Source organism: Vipera berus, assembly GCF_964194415.1.
Source record: "Vipera berus genome assembly, chromosome: 14".
NCBI classification, from domain to species: Eukaryota; Metazoa; Chordata; class Lepidosauria; order Squamata; family Viperidae; genus Vipera; species Vipera berus.
The window spans coordinates 2,294,746-2,321,605 of NC_138217.1; the positions used below are offsets into that span (position 1 = coordinate 2,294,746).

Here is a 26,860-nt window from a genome sequence, read left to right on the forward strand (position 1 = left end):
GCACCGGTGAGCTCCACAGCCAGCAGTCCAAAGCTGAGTGGGCACTTGCAGGGCCAAGACTGACCTTCCGCTGAAGAGTCCGGGACCAGTGCCAGAGGGCCTGCACGCTCTGCTGCCGCTCTCGCCGTCTGTCCGCCAGCTGTAGGTGCAGAAAGAGGGTTGAAGGCCACGTGGACTGCCAGCATCTGCAAAGGAAGTCCTCTGGTGGCGGCAAGACCGAAGGGGAGGGTGCCCTCTCTTCTCCCCCCAGGAAACCTCCAGTTCTGTCCAGCCTCAGCCTCTCCCCGCCCAGCTTGGAAGGGGCGGCCGAGCTCACCTGGGCCTTCCAGGAGGCAAAGGCAGCTGCGGAAAGTCTCCGGGCCAGCAGCTGCTCCCCTTGTCTCCGCAGGAGCTATGGGGGGGAAAGCACAATCTGAAGCCCCCTCCCCTCCTGGAGGGCGGGTGAGGGCTGCTTCTGCCTGCTGCAGCTGCTTTTCCCAAATGCAGACAGTAACCTCCGCTTCATTCCCTCCCAGCACCCCCAAATGGCTCCACTGCTTCAAGGGGTTCCCCCAGTGGAACCCTAACCCAGTGGAAAGGCCACATTTGACCAGAGAGGACCTCCCACCTATGCTGCCCCTCCCCAAAAGGGGGAATCTCCTCCTGGGAGGGGAACTGGCAGAGGGGCTCACCAGGACTCTGATGCGGCTGAGATGATCTTGCTTCCACCTCTCCAGGCACCGGCCGAGCAGCTGCCTCCGGTGGTGCTCGGCTGCCACGGTGAGCCGTCCCCTCTGCCGGGAAGAGCTGGCAAAGGCGTCCCTCCAGCGGAGAAACGGCCCCCGCAGCCTCACTGCAGGGAGGAAGGATGACGCGGCTGCTGTGACAGCCCCCTGGCTCGTTCGGCTGGGGAGGCCCATAGACCAGGAGGGTCCCACCTTGGCAATTTTAGGACTTGTGGAGTTCAACTCCCAGTCCACCAGTCTTGGACACCCCTGCTCTAGAAACAGAGTGGCAAGCCTTTGGTGGCTGCTTCCAGGACGCTGCCCTGTGCCCCGCTGGTGTCACTCCACTGCCAACTTAGATATGGGGGAGAGGAAGAGCAAGTGGGGGCCGGTGAGCTGGTCCTTCACTCCACAACTTCATCCATGCGAAAGCCAAACACAGAGCAGCTTCCGCTCCCCGGGGTGGGCTTGCAAAGGATCAAGTGGCTGTTTAGCCAGCTGGGTGGGTTCTGCCTAATGTCACCCACCCCACTTGGTTTAATTAGCAAAGAAAGACCCCTGGCTCATTTCTTTTTCCGAGAGAATACTTTACAGAGAACAAGGCAGTTACAGATGAGAGCGGGCAGAATCTGTCGGCTTGGCCCAAAAACGATGCAATGGACGCCCCCTGGCCCTCTGCCCCTTGCTGTCAGTCAAGGTCCAAAGAAAAGCTTCTAAAAGTTAACTTTTAGAAAACAGAACAAGACTATACTCAAATGGATAAGATGTTTATTTAGAATATTAGATTTTGTTATGAAAAGGGAAAAAAGAAGTTGAGATAAGGGAAACTTTGGTTACCTAAAGCTTGGATATTTTAAATATCAAATGTTCATTTGAACTTTGACGGGAAATTAAAGCTTGGGGAAAAAGCAATAACAGGTCATTGATTCTATATAAGGATTGAATGTAAACACAATTAAGATACCTATAAGCTAAAAAATATTGATAAATGTAATAATGACGTTACTTAGTTGATAATGAGTTGTGATGGGGGTTTCCCGATACTCCCATGTAACACCTCTACTCCGCGAGCTGCATTGGCTTCTGGTTGCCCTCCGGGTGAGATTCAAGGTGCTGGTGATGACCTATAAAGCCCTAAATGTCATGGGTCCGGGATATCTGAGGGAACACCTGCTGCCAGCATCAACTTCCCATCGTCCTGTGCGCTCCCACAGGGAGGGCCTCTTCAGGGTGCCGCCGGTCAGGGAGTGCCGGCTGGCGGCCCCCAGGGGGAGGGCATTCTCGGTGGGCGCGCCTGCCCTTTGGAATCAGCTGCCTGTGGAACTCCGGATGGCCCCCGACCTTCGCTCGTTTCGCCGGGACCTAAAAACCTGGCTATTCGAGCTTGCCGGCCTGGACTGAGGGTTTTGGGTTAAGGTTTTAATTTTTAATTATTTTGGGGCTATTTAATGTAATTTTATTTTAACTTTGTATATTGTATTGTTTTAATTGCCCTGTAATCCGCCCTGAGTCCTTCAGGAAATGGGCGGTATATAAATCCAAATAATAATAATAATAAGAAGAAGAAGAACTGTATTAGCCTGAGATAATAGATATTAAGGGAAAAAGAAAGGAAATATCTGATGTTGTAACTTGAGATTTGTATTAAAAATTTATGTATGTTATTGAACTATTGATTAACCCAGCCACCACATTGCTTTTTAAATACTTAATTGTAAAATAATAAAAAAACATTTAAAGTATTGTTTAAAAAAAGTTCTCGGGTTGTTTTGGAAAGGCAGATGTTTTACTCCTGGAGTGTCTCCTACTAGGCCAACACAGCAACTGTGTTTTCTTGACCCAGATGTTCCAAAGGTGCTTTTCCAAAACGCAACTGGACTTTCTTGGGTTTTTTCCCTTGAAAATGTTTCGCTTCTCTTCCAAGAAGCTTCTTCAGTTCTACTGCAGTTCTATAGCTTCCTGGATGACAAGCAAAACATTTTCAAGGAATCAAACTAAGGAAGTCCGGGTGTCTTTTGGAAAAGCACTTAGGGACCACCATGACTCGGATGATTGAGAATCTCCATAGACCCAGACACAGCCCCAAATTCCAGCTGGACTGGAATGGAGAAGCAACTCTCATTCTGCAAAGGCATCGACCGAGGCTCCAGCAGCTCTGCCTTCGGCCACCACATCCTGTCCCTCTCCACAGGAGAAAAACTGTGCTGCAATCATGATGGACTTTAAGCTCGTTGCTGGAGGGGAAGTGTCAGGCATTGGCACCCCTCTGCTGCGGGCAAGTGGGAGAGAGGACACAGCTGCCAAAAAGGTGCCACGGCTGCTGAAAGCCCTCCAAAGAATTCCCCCCTCACCTGTCTGCAAGTGCCTCTGGGCATCCTTCACAGCCACAGCCGCCTTTTCTCGGCGATCGGCACGCAGCACAGCCGCCTCCCTCCACCGGAGCAACACCTGCACTGAGAAAACGGGGGGCTTGAATATTTCCAGGGCGACTTTTTATCTACTGGCAAGAAAGCGCCCCAAGACACCCACCACAGCTGCTCACTGAGTTTCCCCAAACCCAGCCCACGTGCAGAGGGCCGGGAAGCCAAGGGCTCCCAGCTTGGTCCCTGCTGGGTCCGTGGCGGAGTCCCCTGGCCTGAGGTTACCTTGGAGAGAAGGACTTGTCTGCAGTGATGCCCAGCCAGGCCAGCTGCCTTTGCTTCCTGCCTGAGGTCAGCAGTGTTCTCCTTCCAGGAACGCAGCGCCCGCCTGAGGACCAGAGAGGAGCAGATGCCTCAAAGTGCCCGGAGGGCTTCCCCACAGCCTGGCCTGACCTTTGGGGAGACTTCACAGCGACCCAGGGGAGCCTATCCAGCTGAGGAAGGGGGATCCCCAGCAGCATGACTCTGAGTCTTGGGGATTTTACCGTAGCAGCCCCCGATTATGGTCTCTCTCCTTCTTGGCCACCTGGTGAAGGATGCACTGAATGTTCTTTTGGTATGTCTGGAAAGAGAGAAGGACCAAAATTCTTGTCTTCTTTGCATGAAGGGGGGCTTGAATGTGTAACTTTTTAATTATTATTGGGCAGAGACCCTCCTTGCCACTTAAGGACATAACTGATCATCAAGAAAAAATAAACTTTACTTTTCTTGGTCCAACTAAATGGCGTAAGAGTGCACAAACTTCCATGTTCTCCAGAACTTTTAATCAAAACAGTGCAGTGCATTGACAAACCACGTGACTACACCACTTAATGAGAGCAGTTCCGGCAGTCCTGGTTACTGTTGTTAAGAAGGATCGCAACTTCCAACTTCCCACTGGCTTCCTCATTGACTTTGTTTTGTGTGAAGCTGACAGGGAAGATCACAAATGGTGCATGTGCAATCATGGGATGCCATCACAACCCTCAATTATTATTACTCATGCAGTTCTCTGGGCTTAGGTTATTCGTGTTCTGCCATTCTCCTTTTCCTCCATCTGCTTTGATGTATCCTCTACGGGGTGCGAAAGGAATGCCTCGGGGCCATCTGCCTTATCTCAGCGCACAGGGAGGAATTGGAGAAGACCTAACAACTTTGTTGGCTGCTTTCCGGCAACCGTCATCCCCTGTGGATTGGCCTGTTTGAACTGACCGGATGGACAGCTGGGGTAGGATTATTGTTTTGCAGGTTTAACCTACTGATTTGGGCGGGAAGCCCTCAGATCCTGCCTAGCTTTCCTGCTTTCTGTACCTGTTCCTTTTCAAATGATGCCAGTTTCAAGAGTTCTGCTTTCTTGGTAGAGAAACGGAGGCAGGTCCTTACAGATGCTGTGACAAGGCCCAGCTCAGCACCGTTATAAGTTTGAATGGTGGCTGAACAAGTGGTCGTTAACTGAGAACCACTTGTAAGCGCACTCCATTGTTTGATGAACATTTTCTTTTTCTCTTTTCCATTTTTCCCTCTTTTGACTAACTCCCTCAGTGCCTCCCTCATTCCCTCTTTCACTTTGTCTCAACTTCCCAGGCTTGAAGTGATTTCCAAGCCCCTTAGACGCCCGCCCTGCTGGGTCTGCCTAGCCTTCCTTATCAGATCAGATCGCCATTGCTGCCACTTTTTCCCGGGGGGCCCAAAGGCACACCTTAAAAATGAAATTTAGTTTCTTCCTCTCAAAGGGCACACATACATAACACACATCTAGAACACACCCTACACAACATACGTATAGACCTACACCCTCACGTATAAGGAACGTTCACCGTCCAACAATACTCCAGCCTCCAAACCAGGACTTAGGGAGACAAGGACAGTGGGAGAAAGACCCTCCCTCGGTTCTGCCTGGCAGCCTACCTTCCAAGCCGCCATGACCCTGCCCAGCAAGGCCTGCTGGTAGTGGCCCTCGGCCCGGGCCGTCTCCTTCCACTTCTCAGACCTCTGCACCTGGTACTGGAAGGAAAAAGGACCCTGGAGCAGGACTTGCAGGGACAGTCCAGAAACCAGAACACACTAACACACACACACACACACACATACACACACACACACACACACACACACATACAGACACACACAGAGGGCTTTCTGCAAAGTAGCCATCGGGGAGGGTGGATGAAAACTGGGTCAGACTTCCTCCCACAGGAGGTGCACAAACACACATCCCTGCCACGGGGATTTCTGCCACCCTCTCTCTCTCCTGGGGCTCCTCTTTTGAATGCGGAGTTTCTGCAAGGAGCCCCCCAGCCCCCCTGGAACGTGGCTCCTTCCACATCCAGGGGTCAAGCAGCGAAGCCTCCTGTCTCTGGGACCGCTGCCTGCTTCCAGCTTGCCAACAGTGCGGGAGGGGAAGAGGGGAAAGCTTTGAATCCACAGGTGTTCCTTATCAACCTGAGAGGTGAGGAGTTGTTTTGGCAGCTAAAGTTTCTTCTCATAATAATTACGGGAAGGTAGATTGGACAATGACCTGAACTGTCAGAGAGGGATTGGAAAGTTTTACTCTTTTAATTATCTCTTTCCCACCATACTTTCAGAGTTAGCTTTTCTTCAAACTTGCCGGATTGTTTTATGCCTAATAAAGTTAACACTGGAGGTCATCAAGCCTCTAGTGTTTTGCTCGGCTGGGCTTTTCAGCTGGAATATGACATCAGGTGCTTGACGTCCAAGGCGAAGGCAGTCAAACAATGACAGCCTGGGAACAGAACTCCATCAAGATAAACAGCCCAGAATTTCCCCGGAGCAAATGGTTTCGTGTGTGTGTGTGTGTGTGTGTGTGTGTGTGTGTGTGTGTGAAGGTAAGTGGCTGCCCTCAGGTGGGGAAGGGTGCAAAGGAGGCAAGGCAGGTGTGCCAAGGCTTGGGGAGGGGGCGTGGGGGGTGCAAGGAGACACGGCAAGGGCTGGGGAGGGTGAACCATGGTGCACAGAAGTAGGAGCGAGGCATATGGAGAGAGGGCATCTCTATAAACCAGCTATCAATAAATCAGTTTGATATGCACATTTAATTATTAAAACACCCATTTTTTAAATATTCCTTTCATCTTATCTCCTTTTTAAAAAGCAGCAGACAATAAAAGAATGAGGTGCTCCCCAGTCTTGAAAAGAACACTGCTCGCCTGAAACGTCCTTCTGCTTCGGACAATTTTGGAAACCTCCCTGGCTCCACCAACTGCCTCCTGGGGCATTTCACACGCGCATCGTAAGAGTCGCAGCTTTCAGTTTTTTTAAAAAAAAAAAAAGAGCCAGAAAGGAAGGCGGCAGCAGGGCCTTTGTGGCCAGAACAAAGCCTCTTAAGGAGTTTCAACCATATTGGTAGAATATTTAACAGCAGGGAAAAGTTCCCGATTCCAGCAGTCAGCTTTTTGCCGACCCAGACCACTCCCTTGCTCACGAGGGATTGGCATCAATGGGACTGGCATCAATGGGTGCTCTCACCTGCCGCCATTTCCTCCACGAACAGCGCAGGAGCTTCTCAGAATGGAAGTTCAAGGCCGCTGCCTCCTTCGCCCACCTGAAAGAAGCACAGGGCACGCGGGCTTTGGTGACGGCAGGTCCTTGGCCAAGATACGGGCCACGAGGAAGGAGGAAGCCCAGATTTTAGCCCAGGAAAAGCCGAGATCCACTGAACTGTCTGAAATGGGATCTCTTGCTTGAGCAGAGGGTTGGACTGGAAGACCTTCCTAGGTCCCTTCCAACTCTGCTCTTCTGAATGATTCACCCCTGGAAAAGCAGCAGACTCCTCCGTCTTCCAGGAGACTCCGCTGGGAAGTTAAAGACGGGCCTGGGGCCTCCCCCAGGCTGCTCATCCTTGTCAGAAGCTCACCTAGAGCAACAGTGGTGTTGCCCCCGCCTCTGTTCTTGGCTCACTTTCATTATGGAAGACAGCAGCCCCCCCGCCCCCCACCTTCAAGCAGTCCTGTCTTGTTTGGTTGCAAAGATGCAGACCTCAGGGAGCTCCAGGATGGGCCCAGCTTGAGGAGCCTCCACCACCAGCAACTCTCTTCCATGAAGTCTTGAGCAAGGGTGGGGCCCAAACCTCCCCTGAAGCACCAAGCAGCTCAGGGAGAGAGTCGCCCCCCCCCCCGGCTCTTGGCACAGGGTGTCCTCACTCAAAGTCCATCTGTTGCCGAGAATCTCTCTGGGCTCCAAAGGGGCCCTGCAAACTTTCTCAGAAATTAAACATGAGGTGCCCGATCTGCCCTCTAAGCAGGACTGCAGGGAGGAATCTGGGAGAGCGGGAGGGAGGGAAAACTTCTTTGTTCTGTATCACCCCACCCACCGGCCATTTTGTGACAGCACCCACAACACTGCCCTCCAGCCAAGCCAGTCCCCTCCAGAGAGGCCCTTTCAGGGCACTGCTGTCAGATCAGGACCCCCCGAGGCGAAGACGGGGGCCCAGAGCAGCAGGGAACGCAGCTGCCGTTGGGACTCTGGCTTCTTACCCTCTCTTCGTTTCCCGGACATTCTCCCTCCAGAGGTGCAAAGTGGCCCAGAGGAGCCGACGCCTGCGATGCCCCTCGGCCAAGGAGACACCCACTCGCTCTTCCAGGCAGGCCAGGGTGGCCCCGTGCCACCGGCCCCAGAACTGGAGCAAAAGTCGCCCTTCAGCATGCATCGTGGCCTGCAAAGGGAGAGGCCAGAGGTGGGGGCTGTGGCTGGGGCACTTGCCTTGGCAGCCTCTTGCTTCAGGAGGCGAAAAGCTGAGGGGGGGGGGTTGTCAGGGACCCAAGCAAGCAAGCAAAGAAAGCCTCTGGTGCAGGACCGAGACCAAGCTCAGGACCAGGAAGGATACAACCCAGGTTGCTGTGTCCCCAGACTAAGCCTCCCTTTGAGATCCGGGCCCTGTTTCAATTCCCACAACCTCCAGACTGAGGAGCCAACGATGGCCGCACAGACACTCCTCCACGCGGACAGGCCTGGCCACGCTTACCGTCATCTCTGCCACCCGTTCCTCCTGTTGCTCGCACTGCCTCAACTGCCACCACTCAAAGACCCGCCTGGTCCACGTCTCCCTGTGGAAGAGGGCTGCGTGAGACCCCCGAGAGAGCAGCCTGGCCTCTGTGGGCCTCCACATCCCACATTCTGAAGTTCAAAAAGCAAAGCAGCGGCACGAGGGAATCCAGAGCTGGACCGAGTAAGCAGCGTGCAGCACAGAAGGCCGGGGAGAGTTAGCATAGCGCTCTTCAGAGATCTAAGGCCAGAACCAACAGACCGAAACGGGCAGATTCGGCTTAGATAGGATGGTAAAAGAGGTAACAGAGGAATGAGCTGTCTCGCGAAATGGTGCATTCCTTTCAGTGAAAGATGTTCAAACCGTAAAACTGTATTGAATCTCTCTCAAAAGCTGTAGTAGATCCTACACAGACTTGTAAGAGGGACTCTGCAACCTCCAAGATCCTTTCTAGCTCTTGCGATGCCATGATTCAACGATGGATCCTCTCAACAGCTTCTCTGATTCAGCACCCTGACATTCATGACTAAGCTACCAGCCTTGCCCAGCTTTGCTTCAAGAAAAGACAGCGCCAAGATCCGCATCAGGCCCGTCCTCCCGAGAAAGCAGGGGCTCCCTCGCCCGTAACCCGGAGGCTGCTGCCAGCCAGCCCACCTGTGGCAGCCCAGGGCCACCCGGTTCATCTCCCTCCACCGGAGCTGGTGATCTCTGAACAGCTTCCAGGCCTGAAAGGCGGCAGACGAGAGGGCAGCCTGGCGGTGCTGGTCGGCTTTGGCATTCTGGAACTGAAGACAAAAAGAGGCTCTTAATGGGAATTTTTGATCCTCCACCACAATCTCCTTGCAGGAATCACCAGCCAACCAAAAATGGGAACCTGTGCATGTAACTCAAGTGGGAGACACCCCCCCCCAAGTACATTTTTTCAGGGCTTAAACTCCCCCCCCCAAGGCTCTTAGCAATTCCTTGCTTTGGAACAGCTACCTTAGGAGTCCCTGGTGCACTGCTTAGCAGAGTGATGGTGAGCCTAAGAAACAGGCATCCCAGGTGACGACACATCGTGCCATTTTGAGAGATGTGCCAGGCCTCTGGGACCTCTGGAAGCCGCGCAAGAGGGCCCCGCTCTCACGCAACCTCTGGAGCCTCCAAAAAACACCTGAGAACGGCACATGCTTCACCGCTCATTCCGGAGGCTGGAATGGAAGAGCGTTGCCTGAGGTTCCCAGGCTGCATGAAACCCAGGGCTGCCTGGGATAGGCAGTTTGAAAAATACATTTATTTATTTAATAATACATTTAATTTTAAATAATGTATTCCTCTTTGTTATGAATTCTCTTTTGTCTAATGATGTGTGTGTGTGTGTGTGCGCATGCGCGCATGTGACACACCAGCATGTCGAGTGAGGCATTTTCTGAACTTCTGACAGAGATCCCAAAATGTTCGTCTTCACTGGCTTAGCGCCTTCCAATGTAAGCTGCGGGTCCCCCCACATCCTCCGTGGACTCCACCAGGCCACTCGTGGCACTTGGGAGGGTGGTGCCCCTCCCTGCTGAACCCTCCCAAGCACAGGGAACAAGGACCTGGGGCTCCGCGGCTCTCCCTCTTCGGCCTCCCCAGGCCTGGCTGCTTGAGGCGGCAGCCCAGAGGCAGATGCAGACCCACTGCCACCACCCCAGCCCTCCCTCGGAGCAAGCAGGAAACAGGAGGAAGTGGAGCCAGGCAGCCTTGCCTCCAGCTCCCCTCCCCCAACCTGTTTCTCCCCTAGGGCACCTTGCAAAGTCTGAGGATGGAGACCACTTTGCTTTTAGTGCTTTGAGTACAAGCCCTCCTCGGTGGGCTTTTGAGAGAGAAGGGTAGGGCCCAAATGAAGGCAAGGAAGGAAGGGAGCAGTCAGACGGGGCCCCTGAAGTGACGTTCAGGCGTCCCTCGGCCCCAGGTGGCGACTGGCACTCAGGGCTTGTTTCTCTTGGCTCACCTTCTGCCATCGTTCCCCGCAGGCCCGCTGTCTCCAGGTCCGCAGAGACTTCTGCAGCAGCCTCTGGCTGGAAGGCAAAGGGGGAGCTTCAGCACTCGGTAGCCAGCTCTAGAGGCTGAGGGCCGGCGAAAGCTTCCCCTGGGCCAGACTGAGTGGCACAGCACGGCAGAGGACGAACAAACCCCAACTTGCAAGGGCAAAGCTGTGCATCTCTGTTTTTTGCTAGCACCCCAAAATTCACCAGCTGGAGTTGCAGACAAAAGGGGTGCCTGCAAGCATTCAGGTTCAGTCTAGAGTTGGCTGGAACTGGGATCCCAAAATCCTTCCACACCCCACACCTAGGATTTTCAACAAGAACTAGGAACTACTCTAGCCAATCTACTACAAATCCCTGCCGCTTACTCTACTGCCCTGCTGCATGAGGGGGCCTCACTGCGGAGAAAAGATGGGCACAAGCCAGTGCCCTCAAGGGCGAATCTGACACGCCGGGCGGGAGTGACCCCCGCCCAGAGGAGCCTCTCCAGCCCCGCCCCTCCAGTGCTGCCTTCCCATCTCTGACGCTGCGCAGGAGTTTCACAAGGAACTCTATTCCATCTCACTGCAGGCTCCAACAGCAGCAGCATGTAAGCAAAGCGGGGGAAACCAACCCAGCCCCAGCCCACCCACCCCCCATTTCACGCCCTCGAGGGAGCCACGGGACCCTCCGCAAGGACCTGTGGTGAGAAACGGCTGCCAGGATCAGGGGCCGGTGCTGCTCTTCCTCCTTCTGCTCCAGACGAGACCTCCAGCAAGTCCAGAACCTGGATGTCAGCTGGAAGAGAAGCAAATAAATAGTGACACGATCCACAAGATGCAGGGGGGGAGGGGCGGGTTCCACAGCAGGCACCCACTTTCTCACCACCAAACAACAGCCGCCGGTGACGGATCCCACATTTACCGGTCATCCAGCTCTACCCTCCATATAATGAACTTTTTTTTCCCTCCTGGGCGGTGTCAGGTACCCCAATTCTTGGAAAGTCCCTTAGTGAGGTGCCATCAAGTTGGGCTCAACCTGATTGCCCTTCTCTAGCGGTGAAGGCTAAGGGCTCTCCGACTGCATCTATCCATCCGCCTTGTCTCCTCTCCCCGCCTTTGCCTGCTTCCCTCCCTGCTGGTAAGGATCCTCCTTTTCCTAGCGCAGAGCTCCCCAATCTCTCCGGCTTGGTGGCCCGGAAGGAAAGGGAGCAGCAGGCAAATGTATACGCGTGCAGCCCTGTGCGCACATGCACAAATGGGTGTGCGCACAATGGAGGTGTGTGTGCATGCATCTGCAAGCAGGCCATGTGCGCCCATGGCACGCATGCTGGCACCAGCTTGCATGCACAAATGGGCTGATGCACCCATGGCGTGCACGCTGGTGCTTGCGTGCATGCACAAACAGGCTGTTGGTGCCCGTGTGACGCTGGCAGCGGTGTTAGCATCCTCGCGCATGCACAAATGGGGCTGCTAGCACCCATGTGGCGGTGTTACTGCGGGGGGGGGGGCTCACCAGCTATTCACAGGGCCCTGTGGCCAACAGGTCACAGCCCGGTACTGGGCCGCGGACTGTAGGTTGGGGACCCCTGTCCTAGAGCATGACCTGCTTAGGATACGTGCCCGAGTTGTTTTCACTTTTCCTGCGTATCTTCAGCTACCTTTGAGCCCACCAAGACAAAACTATCCACCATTTTCATTTGTCATCACCAATAAGTTAACATTGTTGACACAGATGCATAAAAAATGGTCTCTAATAACAACCCCTAACAGATCAGTTGCAATCTATAATTTGTCCCCCCCGCCCTTCCAAGTTTCTTGCATCGCAGAAAATAAATTCAACACCGCAAAAGGGTAAGGGCTGAGGCCAACACAGATGCAGCAGGGAAACGAGGCAGGCTCACCGTGACTCGGTGCTGCTGACAAGCCAAGTTCCTTCTGACTTGCTTGAGGGAAGCCTCCCGGACGTTCCTCCGCAAGACCCGAAACCCACAACTCTGTGGAAAGTGAAAGAACAGCTGACTTCCAGATGTAGGGAAGGTGCATCTCTGGAACAGCCCTCCCTTTGAGTCATTTGTGAAAACACAACTGGTGAGGCCAAAAGCAGCAGGCAAGACATTGCAACGGAGCGCGCCTGTGTGTCCTGAGCGCAGAGCCTGGGAAATCTTCCCAATTTAGTCGAGCTGCAAGTGCCCAAATTTTTTTTTTAAAATCCCATTTATATCCCGCCCTTCTCCGAAGACTCAGGGCGGCTTACAATCTAAAGCACAAATCAATGTGCTTAGCAATAGCCTTCATTCTATGTATATGCCTGCTTATTAGGGCTTTCGCCCCCCCCCAAGCGGCATTATTACAAAGTCAGCTTATTGCCCCCAACAATCTGGGTCCTCATTTTACCTACCTCGGAAGGATGGAAGGCTGAGTCAACCTTGAGCCTGGTGGGATGCGAACCTGCACTAATTGCAGGCAGCTGGTGTTACTTAAGCCGGCATTAGCCCACTGCTCCACCAAGGCTCTAGATTGCTAGCTGTGGGATAACGGCCTGCAGAGTAGAACCCGCGCTCTTCCAGCCTGGGCCTTCGGCTACCTGGGCAAGAGCGAGGATGCAGCAGGCAAAGCAGCTCTTCCTGCTCAGAAGCCACCAGCAGGATGCCGAAGCCTCCGGCCTTTTCCAGGAGAAACCACAAAGCTCTTACCAGCAGGTGGCGGTTATGGTGGCTTTGAGCCAGCCGGTAGCGCTCTGCTTCTTCGGCACACAATGCCACATCTAGCGGATGGGTTAAGAAATGCAGCAGACCAGACTAACCTGCAGTTGTTTATCACTCAAAGGAAGAATCCGACGTTTCAGAACGTTAATTGGTGTGGCTCAAGCATTGTTTCGTCTTATCCTCATCGTCCAAACAGGATGGACGCCTCAGTCACTGTCCGAGTTAGGAGACAGTGGCCCTTCTGTCCCCTCTATCCGTCTTGAGACTCCTAGTGCAGCGGTCCCCAACCTTCCTGGCTCCACGGCCTGGTGGCAGTGGCAGCGGGATGGTTTCATGCATGCGACTCAGATTTTGTGCATGCGCAAATGAAGCTTTGCACACTCGCCTGCCACGTGCGCGGCCTGGTTCCCAACAGGCTGTGGACTGGTATAGTGGTCTGCAGACTGGGGATTGGGGACCCCTGTTCTAATATTAATTATTACAAAGGACTCCAGGCAATTTGCACCAAAAACAAAAGCAGCAGTAAGATCACGCGATTTATCTCCGAAGGCCCCCCGCTCCCTCACACCAACAGCCCCACCCTGAAAGGCTAGCGGGGAAGGTGCCAGGTAGACCTGGCGAAGGGGGCTTCTCACACAGACCAGACCCTCCAATGTGCCTCCCACATGTGTGCACTAGCCAAGCAGATTCTATGAAGGCTCTCTGGAGCCAAGCCCCATGGGCTTTGTGCTCTTCTTTGCATACAACTTTCCTTCCCGTACATTCCTACTTTATTATTAGATTTATTTGCCCCCATCTCACCACAAGGATTAAGGTTAACCCCTAATATAAATTTCCAATTTTTTCTAAATAACGCAGATGAATCTTTGTTTTTTCTACTCAACCGAAGGATTGTTTTCTCCTGTAGACCATTAACACAGACCTCCTTTAAAGTAGCTCGCAAACAAATGTGGGCCTTTGTGGGGATTCTGTTCCCCACCCGGGGCGGCCCCCGGCAGCGAGAGAGCCCAGGAGAGGATACAGAGCTTCCACTGGGCAAAAGCCCTTCGCACAGCTGCGCCAGCTGCCCGCTGGGCAAGATGCTCCGACTGCTTCTTGTGTCTCCACGCCAGTTGCCAGGCCGAGAAGTGCCACCGGAGCAGCCGGGCCTGATGGTGCTGCAAAGCCAGCCCTAGGAAAAGAGAACGGCAGGTCGGCGGAAAGGCTGGAGGGAGATGTTCTGGGGCAGGAAGCCCTGGAGTTGCTACCACAATTGAGCCCAAAACATCTGTTGCTAAGTGGGACAGTTGTTAAGTAAGATAGTTAAGTGAAGCTTGCCCCATTTTACGACCTTTCCTGCCACAGCTGTTAAGTGAATCACTGCAGTTGTTAAGTTAGTAACGTGATTGTGAATCTGGGTTCCCCAATGACTTTGCTCGCCAGAGGGTCGCAAAAGGGGAACACCTGATTCAAAGACACGGCGACCGTCATAAACATGAGCCAGTTGCCAAGCATCCGAATTTTGATTACGTGGCCAGGGGGAGGCTGCAATGGCTGTAAGTGTGAAAAACGGTCGTAAGTCACTATTTTCAGTGGTGCTGTAACATTGGACAGTCACTCAATGAACTGTTGTAATTTGAGGACTACCTGCACCAGTCAGGGGAGGGATGTGTTCATCTATGAATCCTGGAGTGAAAAGCAGCTTTAACACACTGCCAACTGTTCAAAAGAATCACCTGCCCTGGAGTGGCCACTTAACCCTAATATTCAGAATATTCCATCTCTTTCTATGGGGGGTGAGTCATTACCCCCCGTAGATAGGGCTCGCAACTTGGGAGTCCTCCTAGACTCACAGCTTTCTTTAGAAGACCATATAGTAGCTATGACTAGGGGGGCCTTCGCCCAGGTTCGCCTGGTGCGCCAGTTGCGGCCCTATCTAAACCGGGATGCCTTGCGTACGGTCACTGACGCGCTCGTGACCTCTCGTTTGGACTACTGCAACGCTCTCTACATGGGGCTGCCCTTGAGGACCACTCGGAGGCTCCAACTGGTACAGAATGCAGCCGCGAGAGTTGTGTTGGGTCCGGAATACCTTAGGGAGCACCTGCGGCCGGCATCAACTTCCCTCCGCCCAGTATGCTCCCACAGAGAGGGCCTCCTCAGGGTGCCACCGGTCAAAGAATGCCGACTGGTGGCCCCCAGGGGGAGGGCGTTCTCTGTGGGCGCGCCAGATTTATGGAACCATCTTCCGGTTGAGCTCCGGATGGTGCCTGACCTCCGCTCCTTCCGGCGCAATCTAAAGACTTATCTTTTCGAACAAGCTGGCCTGGCCTGATGGGATGGGGTTGGGTTTTATTACTGTTTAATGTGTTTTAACCTATTGTTATAGTTGTGGGCACTTTGTTTAATCTCTTTTAATTTTTGTATTTTGTCTTTTAACATGTATTGCCCTGTTCACCGCCCTGAGTCCTTCGGGAGAAGGGCGGTATACAAATAAAATTAATAATAATAATAATAATAATAATAATAATAATAATAATAATAATAATAATAATAATAATAATAATAATAATAAAACGCGCAACCAATTGTCCAGCCTGCCCTCAGGTCCTTGTGTGGGGACAATACACTTCCACAAGCCCGTCTACTGACACCTCCATCAATGTTCTTGGCCTGGAGAACCCCCTCTATAGGGGTCACCTGCCCCAGCCCACCAGGCCATGCCTTGGATTCACACACCCCGCCCCCGCACTTGCCAGGTGGAGAAAGGCCTCATTTTGGGGCACTCACGGCCACTGCGCTGCTTCTCCCTCCGCTGGTCCACGTACTGGAGCCAGGACTTCAAGCCCTTCCGCATCGCCCAGTGCCGCAGGCGCCTTGCTGCCCAGCCCGCTGTGGCCATTTCCCGCTGGAGTCGTGCGTAGAGGGCCTTCCATTGCAGCCAGGCCTGATGACAGGAGTAACCGGAGAGGTGGGAAGGTCAAACGGAAGCTGACCAACCAGGCCACTGCCCTCAGTCCACAAAACCCCAGCTTCATAGGGTGTGGGGGCTCAGCCTTTCCTTGCGGGCCCAAAGTCCACGAGGGTTCTGGACTCACGCCACGTTCCACGCTGTGCGCCCACTGACGGAGGGCCTGGGACTCCATCCCACGGTAAACCTGGCTCTGGCACCATCGCTTCTGCCACAATCCCCACGAGAGCCTGCTTGAAAGAGAAGAGCCACAGCCTGCCTCAGAACGTAGCTTCCCTCCCGGAGAAGAGATTGGCGGATGTCACGGGCGCCGCAAAGTTAGTTCACAAAGCTGGGGGGAGGGGGCCGGGGGGGCTCCATTAGGCCATGAAGCCCCTTTTCTTCTTGCCAAACTCAACTAAACAAATTCCATCGTCAAGACAAAGTCTGGAAGCTCCTAGGACGGGGCTGACTTGCGCCTCTTCCTGCCAACCAAACTACAGGTAATCCTCCACTTACCACGGCCCGTCGGTCGATCCTTCAGAGTGACAACGGCACTGGAGTGACTTATGACCGTTTTTCACATTTACGACCAGTCAGCACCCCCACGGTCAGGTGATCAAAATTTGGATCCTTGGCAACTGGCAGGCATTTATGACCGTTGCAGTGTCCCAGGATCATGTGATGACTTTTTGTGACCCTCTGACAAGCAAAGTCAATGGGGAAGCCGGATTCCCTTCACAACCCTGTTGCTAACTGAACGACTGCAGCCATTGTGGCAAGAAAGGCCACAAAATGGGGCAAAACCTACTCAACTCCCACTTAGCAGCGGAAACTGTGGGCTCAGTTGTGGCTGTGAGTTGAGGACGACCGGTATCCACACTTGGCTGTCTCTTGGGCCTCTGGAATGCAGCCCCTCCCTCCTGGGAATCCAGTCTACGGTCCACCACATCCAGCCCCCGAGTTCTCACCGCAAGATGCTCTGCTGCCGGAACCGCTGTGCCTCCCAGAGCATCCGGTGCTTCATCCGGCAGAGCAGGAGGTAGCTCAGCCAACGCTGCCAGGCCCGGAGGGTTTCCTGCTTGGCGGCTGCGGAAGATGGTCGGCAGAGTCGTTAGAACGCAGAATATTGCTTAGGTTCGTGCGTTACGCTAAGCTACGCTTTAACCAGAGTTTGCTAATCAAATACAAAGTCTGGCTCACCAAACACACAAGCCAAGGCCAAGCAAGTGGTATCGTGGTTTAGTTAAGTCAAGCCCGCCTATATTTTGATAAAATGTGATTTTTCATTCCTTTGCAGAACGCGCTCCTAGGAGGAGCACAACCCAGCTGGTGACCCGATGACATGGAAGAGGCAGAACCTCCAGCATTCCCAACTGAAGAAGCACTGGATGAAGCGGATGAGGACCAGGAGGGGCGGTGGGGGGGCTGTTCTTGGCAGCCAGGGCAGCTGCTGCAGAGGGAGACCCGTTTGGGAAGAACAGAAGCATCAGGGAAGAACGAAGGTCAAACCCGACCCAGATGCACACAACAGGTTTCCTGATCTACAAAGAGTTACTGGATCACGGGGGTCTTTGGAAGCAACAAGGTGTTTGATTAAGAATCTCAGCCTTCCCCTCAAGCAGGGGATGGGAAAAGCAGCAGCAGAGAAGCCAGTGGCGATACACAAAGACCGTCACTCTTTTGCAAGGAGGAAGAGAGACACCGTGGTTCTTCTTAATACAGCATGCTAATGAAGCCAAACTCCTCCTCAAGTCTTTCTGCTTTCACTGCTCTTTGCACCAGCTGTTTCCGTAACAGCTGAACGCTTGAATTGGGGTTCTGAAAGGGCAGAAGGAACTCACTGAACTTCGGGGGAGAACTTAGCCATGGCAGAAGATGCAGAGTGGAAACTGGATGCCAGCTTTGCACCAAATTTCTACACTGCCCATCTCATCTAAGTCATTCCGGGCGGTTTTCAGCAATGTAATAAAATCATATAAGCACATGGATAAAAGCACAGATTAAAGAGAGTCAAAATTTGCAAGTCAAAATAAAAACCAAAATTAAAGAGCAAGAGTTTCCGCTTGCCCTGTCTTTCCCTGAAGCAGCGGAGGTACTTCCAGGAAAGGCAGGAGACCCTCAGAATCCTGGGGAAAGCCCCGCGCCTTCCATGCCATCGCCCCCCCCGCCGCCCCAGCAGAGCAGCAGCGGTTGTGAGTCAGGAGGAGAAAACTGCCCTGGCCCAGAAGCGTTTCCAGAGGGCGGGGGAGATTCCGTGGGCGCAGCCACCAAGCAGGGCCCCTGCTCTGGGGAGGCAGCCCGTCGGGGGATATCTTCCCACCCAACGGCAAACCGCCCGGAAGCGGCTTGCTCAGCCTCCTGGCGCTCCGCAAGCCTTTCTGCAGTGAGAACGCCAGATTTGCACTCGGCTTGTTCACAGGCCAGCCTTCCTTTTTTTTATGAAAGGAATTTTTTAAAAAGCAGCCCAGAAGGAGCTGGGCGGGCACAAGCATGAAGGGGCAAACGGGTGGGTGGGTGGGTGCCTTGAGCTCATCTCCCCCCCCTCCCCAGGCTCCTTCTGAGAACCCAGCCCCCTGCCCAGCCCCCCTTCTCACCATGGGCCGCTGCAACACGGTAGGCGAGCTTCTTCGCGCGTCGCTGGAGGAGGTAGGACCTCCAAGCCTGAAAGACCTTGTGGTAGAGAAAGTACCTGAGCAACGGAGAAGAGAACGCCTGGTTACAGCAAAACACAGTAGGTGCTGAAGGGATTTCTGCAAAGGCTTCCATACTGAACGCTTCTGGGTAAAAAAAAACCCCTATTTTATATAAGTCTCTCTCCTCTCTCTTCAGATACTTTGTAAAAACGCTCAGAGTATTTCTTTTTCTTTCTTGTTTCAAAGAAACTTTGTGGGCAACTTTTTGGAAGTTGAGGGCCCCTAAAATTAGCCGTAGGGAATGGATGACAGGATGACAAAGCCAAACGGGAGGAAGCCTTCACGGAAGGGGCTGATTTTCCATTTATCCAGGCGGAATGAGAGCAGTGATATTTTTTAATAAATTTGGTCTCTGTTACAGTTTAACTTTTTGAAAGAACAGGAAACTCGGATTTCCAGGGAAAGAATGGCGAAGTGGCTCCACTAAAAAAGGAACTGATGACTGTGGTGGAATGAAAAGCAGCCTCGTCGTAATTCCTCCCGTGGCAAGGAGAGACCTGGAGATCACCCACACGTGCTCCAGACAACTGTTCCCCATGAGGAGACTGTAAGACAGCGGACTCTTGTGGGCTCTTGCTCACGTGGTCAGTGCCCTCAAAAGGACACAGGGCTTGTTTGGATGCTTGCTTTTTTCATCACTTTTGGAAATTAATTTTTCAGTTATTAGGAATCTTTAGATCAACCAATTTTTCAGCACCTGCTCAGTTTCCTTCAATCCCTAGCAAAAGAAAATTGAAATACAAGGACCATTTTTTCCCCCTGGAATAAACAGCAAAAATGTGATCAAATTTTGGGTTTAGAAAGTTACAAATGGACTAAAGGTCTACATAAATTTGAAAAGATTTTGGAATTAATCAGAATACTTGCCATGGGAAAATATCCTTGTTTTAATTTTTAATGATAGGCACTTTGAAGATTGGACACTAGCGGGAACCAGAAGGTACTAAAATAACTTAAGGAGAGCACTTAACATTTGACTTACTAATACAGGATGAAACAAAATATTTTAACATTGGAGATTGGACACTAACTATGGTTTAACATTTCAAAATATTATTTCATACTAGACAACCCATGATATATTGGCCATTCTTTCAGAAATATTCCTTACCAGATTCCTCAATAACTTCAACAATGACAAGACTTCTAAGGGAAAAATTGGGATCTATTCAAAGATGCATCTGGCTTGAAAACAGTTTATGGCTGAACTGGGCAGCACAAACATCAGCACAGGAAATGTTTGATGACGTGCTGTATTATGTCATAAACTGCTTTATGATCATTTTTATGTCATAAAGTGTTTTATAAAATTTGCCAAATTTCAACTCCACGGGAATCACTGGTCTCAGATTTTTGACACATTCTGTAAGTTAGCCCATTTGAGGTATCTTGGTTGAAAAATTGTTGCCCAACGATGCCATTTTTTCTTGTTAAAGGTTATATGAACAAGAATCTTAGTAGAATATAGATTTTGCTTTATCTTCAGAGATCCAGAAGATAAATGTTAAATAGATGGAAACTAAACACAGATAAACAGCTCTGAGCTGGTCTGCCTGGCTCAAGATAGTTTAGGATCTAAATTATAGCTCTCATGCATCATGGTTTAGTCTGAACAGAACCATTTCTTTCTTTTTTTTTAAATTAGGATGCAGGAAAGACAAAATAAGTTTGGGAAATGAAAGCAATTTTCTAACAGCCTCAAATAGATTCCTGGCCCAGAGAACAGGGTGGCATCAGAACGCCTCTTGCACAGACCTGTAATGGCAGTCAGCTCTGACGGTAAACTTCCATTCTCTGCAAAGAACCCACCATTCCTCCTTCCACTCTCCAAAGGTTTTCTGCAGCGTTTTCCGAACAAAAAAGGCCCTACACAGAGATGACGATGAAAACACACCAAATAGTAATATAGTGTGTGCCGGGGCATCCAAAGGACATCTGGAGCTAATCAGACATTCCAGAGAACTGCCCACATCCTGTCAGAACCCATTCCTATTTCACTTCTGCCTATCCCCTCTGACCCAAAATCAAATCTCACATTTCCTTGGGTTCTGCCATACTCCCAAGGGGGAGGGGGGATGTGCCTGCGGGGTTATTGCCTTTGCTTCCTCTATTCGCTACAATGTAACCTTTTGCTTCCTTTATTGCCTCTGTGTCCTCTACCTGCCCGCTGCAATGTAACAATTTGCTTCCTGCGTTATCTCTCCCTCTGAACTCTATCTTCCTAAACTGTCAGCTAGAACAAAGGAGGAAATTAGGAATGAAACCTCAGTGCCTGGTTTATGTCTACGCTCTCAGAGGAAGGTGTGAAGAAGCTGGGTGACCTGGAGACCAGCTGATGTTATCTCCCCTTTTCCCCCAATGGATTTAACACTTGGGGATCGGCTGTCCCACATCAGGCGGGCGGGCGGACTATGGGTGGGGCCTTGTTTGGGGATACTTTAATCTATCGCTCTGCGTGGGAAATCTCAGATACTGTCTATTATGCCTGCTATCAACTACTCTTAATAAAAGTTCCTGCTGGAAGAAATCACTTCCAAGAGTTCTGCTTTCTTAAGATGTGGGATTGAGGTGGGTCCTGACATCTCCTGGACCCTCCAATCAGCCCATTCGCCCTATGGAAGGCCTGGGGGGCAGCCAAAGTCGGCTAAGCCAGGAAGCCCTCTGGTCCTGCCAAAGCCCTCCTCATCCAGATCTCCAGCCCACTGCTCCACCGCACACACAATATCTAACATATGTCCACCCGCAGGAGCAGAAGTGGCAGAAATAGAGAAATGCATTTTAGGAAAACGTGGCCTTGGGGGCTGGCTCACTGCTGGAGGGAGGGAGCCAAGAAGCAGCTCTCCTTTCTCAGACCAACGCTTGGGACTCTCCTCCACAGACCGGCCTGGATCTCTTGTGCTAAAGAGGGAAAGGGCAGCCAGCCAACCCCAGGCCAGGACCAGGGCCCCTCCGCCATTCTGGGGGGCCGAAAAAGAAGCATCTGGAGTACAAAAAAGTATGAGGTTCTTTCTTTTCGTTCTTTCAGACGGAGGGATTGTTTGGGAAAAAAAGATCCCTAGCGGGATGCAGGACTCTGCTGGTCTCTCCTTCAGCAGAAAAGTTCTGCCAAAAGTGGAGCAAATTTGGTGGGGGAAAAGCTGGCAGAAGAAATCTGGAAACACTCTGGGTGGGGCCAGGAAACTGAAGGGCAAAAGAAGTCCAGGAAGCCACCACACCTGGTCATTGTGTGTGTGTGTGTGTGTGTGTGTGTGTGTGTGTTTGTGTGTGTGTGTGTTACAGTTGGGCAGCATCTCAGACTGTCAGCAGCCGCTAAATTCTAAGCCCCCCTCCCTTCCTGGGCTTCCTTCTCAGTTACATGATCCAGAGCAGGGCTCTTACTCAGCAGCTGGAAAGATTTCCAGGCTGTCCCTAAACTTACATTCCGCAGGTGTTGAATACACAACAGCCAACATCAGAAGGAAAAGCAACTTCAACCGAGGCCTTCAGGACCAGACTAGACTCTTGTGCCCCGCTGAGTCCTCCTCTCAGAGAGCCCAGGTGGCGCAGTGGTTGGAAGGCAGCACTGCAGGCTTAATTCTGCTGACTGCCGGCTGCCAGCAGTTGACAGTTCGATCCTGACCGGCTCAAGGTTGACTCAGCCTTCCATCCTTCCAAGGTCAGTAAAATAAGGACCCAGATTGTTAGGGGGCAAATATGCTGACTCTGTAAACCGCTTAGAGCAGGGGTCTCAAACGCATCATGAAAAAACCGTGCCCACCCCATTGCCAGCAATGGCGAAAAAGCTCTGATACGCTGTGCGACATCATGTGACGTTGCGAGTTTGACATGTCTAGCTTAGAGACAGCTGTAAAGCTCTGTGAAGCGGTATATAAGTCTAAGGGCTATTTCTTTTGCTGTATTCCTTACCGGATTCCTCAAAACCTTCAACAGCGATAGGACTTCTAACGTCCTGCCTTCGCTAGGAGAGTTAGGAGCCCTTCAGAGGTGGCTCTGTACTGAACTGAACAGCACAAACATCAGCACAGGAAATGTTTGATGTTGTATTATGTCATAAACTGCTTTATTATGATGTTTATGTCATAAAATGTTTTTACGATTGCCAAATTTCTATTCATGGGTCAGGAATTTTGGACACGTTGTGTAAGTTAGCCCAGATCAAAAATGCTTCCCTCATCATGCCATTTCGCCCAGTTAAAGGTTATGGGAGTGCGATTTTTAGTAGCATATAATCACTCCTGACCACGTTTTTTGTATCTCCCTGCAGAAATGTAAATATCCTTGAGGCAAAAGCTTACCTGGCCTTGGACGGCAGGACTCTTCCAAACGTCTTCTTCTTCCAGAGATAAAAAAATTTCCTTGCCAGGTGCCTAGGAGAGAAAGGGAGAGCGAAATGCTTCCGGGGAGGCTTTCCTTCTCTAAGAACCTTTGCCCGGTCCTTCCTGAATAAACCCTGTCAGCTCTCCATGTCAAGCCTATTTTTAAAGATATTCCATTTTCTCTCACAGAGTCACGGCAGCTACAGGGAAGAGACGAAGTGGGGGTGGGAAATGGAGTTTCCATGAAACCTGTCTGCAAGATGGCTTATTCTTTACCTGTTCAAAACATTCTGAGTTTGGCATTCCATATCCAGGTGCTCAAGAAAGCTAAACAAGTCTGTCAAATCACAGAAGCCAATAGCCATTTTTAAAAAGTGCCATCTATTTATAAGAACAGATTAAATGGAATCAGACTCTCCCCCCCCCCTTAGATCATAAACCTCCCTGAGATGGCCATAGGAGTTCTCTTCTGTGGTGGTTTTAAGCATCCTTTTGGGAAGATCAGCACAAGGAAGCACAGTTTTACTTGATTATAAAACTCCTTTTGCTTCCAGAGGTGCAGGACAATATAACTGATACCTGATTCGCACCGTGCACCGACTAATTTGCTTAGCGTCTTATATGAAGCCACTCACTGTGATTTGTAATTGAAATGGCTTAATTTAAACTGTACCTGATTACACAAAACATGGTTGAACATGCTGGCGTTGGACTATAACATATACAACTAACTGTAGTTAAACCACTTTCAGTTGATTGCAGTAAGTGGATCCCACCAGGGTGCATTAGAATAGAATAATAGAATAGAGCGGGAAGGGACCTTGGAGGTCTTCTAGTCCAGCCCACTGCTCAAGAAGGAGAACCTATACCATCTCAGACAAGTGACTAGACCAAGCTGGCTCAGGAATTCTGGGAGTTGAAGTCCACGAGTCATAAAAGAACCAAGGTTGCCTAGCCTTGGTCTAGCCTCTTCTTAAAAATCTGCAGTGCTGGAGCGCCCATGATTTCTGGAGGCAAGCTGTTCCACTGGTTAATTGTCCTCACTGTCAGGAAGTCTGGCTTGTACAAAAAGATGCTTAAAGGTCTTTTTAAACAACACTCCTCTTTGTTTTGAAACCTTCAAACGCAAAATACCCTTCACATCTGCTAAAACAATTTGTGTCACTTACTGAGGAATACTTTCATAATCAACAAGTTGGTTTAGATCAGGGGTGTTCAACCTTGTTATCTTTAAGACTTATGGACTTCAACTCCCATGGCTGGCTGGGGAATTCTGGGAGTTGAAGTTCTCAAGACTTAAAGTTACCAAGGTTGCACACCCCTGGTTTAGATACAAAAAGATCCCTTCTAAGTCATACTTTCTCTGAACCTATGCTATTGGGATGTACTTTTCCATGTATTCCTGTTACTGTGACTTACGCTTGAAACATAAATCACTGAAAGATGCTAACCAGGTGGACAAAGCAGGAGACACATTTCAAAAGTCACACTTCAAGACCTAATTCTTGCATACACATGCCATTTCTAATAGATCATTCAGGGTAGCAAAAAATACTTGTAACCCAAATTTCATTCTTACCTAATACGAAGTTCTTTCAACCTCCCACCTCGATTCCAGGTATACGTCACACGATATAAGATCCGACAATTTTGCCCCGAATTTCTGTTTGTATGAGAAGGTATCGGTCGACAGCCCGCACATTCTTTTTGTGGTTTCTGTGCCTTGTGAAACTTTGAACTTTAAAACAAAAACCATAACTGTTATCATTAGAAATATACTTTAACACTATTTCATACAGATACAGAAACACCAATAATTTCAGAAATGAGCCATGTTTTCAGAGATCCCACACCCAAAGGCAGGAACAACAGATGGAAACTAATCAAGGAGAGAAGCAACCTACAACTAAGGAAAAATGTCCTGACAGAATAACCAGTGGAACAACCTGCCTCCAGAAGGTCTGGATGCTCCAACACTGGAAGTTTTTAAGAAGAGATTGGACAACCTTTTGTCTGAAATGGTATAGTGTTTCCTGCCTGAGCAGGGGGTTGAACTAGATGACCTCCAACATCCCTTTCAACTCTGCTGTTATTTCTTCGCAGCACCTTTTCTGCTACAATAGCAAAATTTTCCTGTTTCTAATGTTGACAGAATTTGCAGAAAAATCAGGCTTTTTTAAACCAACCTGCCTGAAATTCAGGCTCCACATAATTTAATGCTAAGATAGACATAACAGGTATTCCTCAGCTTATGACTGCAATAGAGCCTGTCCATCATGGTCACATTTATGACAGTCATTGAAACAAGTCGATCAAGTGACTGGCCTGCTTTATGGCCTGTTTTGCTAAGGTCATTAGCAAATGCTATGATCATTAAATAAACCTGTTTTACTATGGGCGTGGTTTTGCCAAACACTAGAAGTGCCAGGTTTTGGCAAAACCATCATAAAATATGATCATGTGACCAGGGGATACTGCAAATGGATGAGGCCTTGTTGCCATGATCCTGAAGTTTGGCCACATGACCATGGGGAGGATCCAAACTTCGAATCTGGGCGGTAACTAGCCCCAAAGTAGGTCTGTCATAAATGACCAGTTGTAAGTCAAGGACTACCTTAGAAGGAATGGATCTCTTGATATTAAAAAGGGCATTTGTACTCCAGTGCAGATAGAATGCAACCTCTGGGTTGCCTAAATTAGTCAAACCAAAACCAAGCAAACCACACTATAGCTTAGTAAAATATGCAAACCTAGAAAATATTTCTAAGTTTCTAAAGCAGAGCGGGCAACTACGGCCCCCTAATGACCTGTGAATTTCAACTCCCAAAATTCCTGAGCCAACAAGAGAGCGGAACCAAAGGCTCAACTTAGTCAATACAAAAACAATTATTACACAAATGCAACACAATTGTACATTTTGTACAATTCTGCAAAATGATAGTTGAGCAGGAGGGAGTTTGACAGACAAAACAGGAGAAGCCAAATGTAAAAGCTATCAGTCCCTCAACCTTTTCTTCGAATGAAATCACTACAGGTGGTCCTCGCTTACCAACTGCAATTTGGACTCGCAATTTGGTCACTAAGCCACGTGACGGCATTCTACTAATGATTTCAGTTGTCGTCCAATAATTAAGGGCAACACCCTCTGATCTCGGTTTCCTGCCAGCTTCTCCATTGACTGGGAAACCGGCTGCGAAGCGGGGATGATGGTGAGGCCAGCCGCGGCCAGCTCAACCACCGGCTGCAAATCTCCGTTTTCCCCTCAGGGGTAATTTTGACCGGTCACAGAATGAGCGGCCGGTAAGCAAGGGCTGCCCGCACGGCTGAACCTTCGCGCGACGCCCGGACCGAAGCCCGGCGTCGCCGGCGGCAGCCTTTCTTCCCCCCAGCCCGGCTGCTCTTTCCCACAAGCCCGGCTTCCTTCGCAATTCGGCCGTTTTCGGGACCCTTAAGAATCAATAGCCAGCCGCGGCCTCCCCCCCGCAAGCAGCCCTTCCTCCCCCCGCACGGCGTGTCCCTCCCCGCCAGCCAGGCGAGCGCAGCCGGCCCCTCCTCCGCACCTGCCGCGGCCCTTCCTCTCCATCGGGCGCCCTCCCCGTCCCGGCGGAGCCCGTTTCCTAGAGGGTCGCAGGGAGAAAGAGGAGATCCGTCCAGAGGACCGTTCCGGCCGGCCTCAGCGGCTTGGCGCGGCGAGAGCTCTCTGGGCGTACGCAGAGTGCGCCCGGGAGGGTCGCCTGATTCGCCCCGGCAAGACGCCCGGGGGCCACGCCGGGCAAGACCCGCAGCCCGAGGCGGCCCACCTTCCCCCGCCGGCCGAGCGCCTGCAGGCGGCCCGGGGGACGCGCCGGGCTGCGGGGAAGGAGGAGGAGGAGGCGGCGGCTCTGACCCGCGGGGAGGCTCCGCGGGCGTCTTCGCGCCGGAGGAGCGCGGTCCCAACGCGGCCGCCGTCCGTCCGCGCGAGGCTCCGCCTCCTCTGATTGCCCTCAGCAGGCTGCCTTCCAAGTCGCCTGAAGGACCTTTTCCGCGCCCCCTCGCCAGGACGCCCGCCCGCCGACTGTCACGTACACCTCAACGCCGACAAAGCTGCCAAACGCTGCTTCTCGCGGTCGCGCTCCGCGTTTTGAG

General features: G+C 51.3%; 2 protein-coding genes and 1 long non-coding RNA gene across 18 annotated transcripts in view; 2 read left to right on the plus strand and 1 right to left on the minus strand.

The window, feature by feature from the left end:
• SFI1 (SFI1 centrin binding protein) overlaps positions 1 to 26,612 on the minus strand; it is a 37,671-nt gene extending 11,059 nt beyond the window's left edge. For 2 of the 13 annotated variants that reach the window (XR_014027897.1, XR_014027898.1), the window contains exons 1-24: positions 26,296 to 26,612; positions 24,315 to 24,473; positions 22,715 to 22,786; positions 20,175 to 20,285; positions 18,321 to 18,415; positions 16,695 to 16,812; positions 15,872 to 15,974; positions 15,564 to 15,720; positions 13,816 to 13,965; positions 12,783 to 12,853; positions 11,991 to 12,083; positions 10,788 to 10,885; positions 10,075 to 10,141; positions 8,757 to 8,887; positions 8,082 to 8,163; positions 7,594 to 7,772; positions 6,587 to 6,662; positions 5,012 to 5,107; positions 3,610 to 3,686; positions 3,350 to 3,452; positions 3,056 to 3,152; positions 672 to 832; positions 317 to 391; positions 65 to 139 (exon numbers count right to left, since the gene is read on the minus strand). Coding sequence is in view for 8 of the 13 variants with exons in the window: in XM_081339021.1 (XP_081195147.1) it covers positions 65 to 185; positions 317 to 391; positions 672 to 832; positions 3,056 to 3,152; positions 3,350 to 3,452; positions 3,610 to 3,686; positions 5,012 to 5,107; positions 6,587 to 6,662; positions 7,594 to 7,772; positions 8,082 to 8,163; positions 8,757 to 8,887; positions 10,075 to 10,141; positions 10,788 to 10,885; positions 11,991 to 12,083; positions 12,783 to 12,853; positions 13,816 to 13,965; positions 15,564 to 15,720; positions 15,872 to 15,974; positions 16,695 to 16,812; positions 18,321 to 18,415; positions 20,175 to 20,285; positions 22,715 to 22,786; positions 24,315 to 24,473; positions 26,296 to 26,318 (2,515 nt within the window). In the remaining 5 variants the exon portion in view is untranslated. Of the gene's footprint in view, positions 1 to 64; positions 186 to 316; positions 392 to 671; positions 833 to 3,055; positions 3,153 to 3,349; positions 3,453 to 3,609; positions 3,687 to 5,011; positions 5,108 to 6,586; positions 6,663 to 7,593; positions 7,773 to 8,081; positions 8,164 to 8,756; positions 8,888 to 10,074; positions 10,142 to 10,787; positions 10,886 to 11,990; positions 12,084 to 12,782; positions 12,854 to 13,716; positions 13,966 to 15,563; positions 15,721 to 15,871; positions 15,975 to 16,694; positions 16,813 to 18,320; positions 18,416 to 20,174; positions 20,286 to 22,714; positions 22,787 to 24,314; positions 24,474 to 26,295 lie in introns of all 13 variants that reach the window. The other 11 variants (XM_081339019.1, XM_081339017.1, XR_014027894.1 and 8 more) reach the window with 10 other exon arrangements.
• Positions 20,076 to 21,938, plus strand: LOC308674506. Its single transcript, XR_014027899.1, has 3 exons — positions 20,076 to 20,198; positions 21,298 to 21,414; positions 21,847 to 21,938. It is a non-coding gene; the product is annotated as an uncharacterized lncRNA (long non-coding RNA).
• EIF4ENIF1 (eukaryotic translation initiation factor 4E nuclear import factor 1) overlaps positions 26,010 to 26,860 on the plus strand; it is a 28,316-nt gene continuing 27,465 nt past the window's right edge. For all 4 annotated transcript variants that reach the window (XM_081339023.1, XM_081339027.1, XM_081339028.1 and 1 more), the window contains exon 1: positions 26,010 to 26,035. In XM_081339023.1, the coding sequence (XP_081195149.1) occupies positions 26,025 to 26,035 (11 nt within the window). In that variant the 5' untranslated portion in view covers positions 26,010 to 26,024. The remainder of the gene's footprint in view (positions 26,036 to 26,860) is intronic.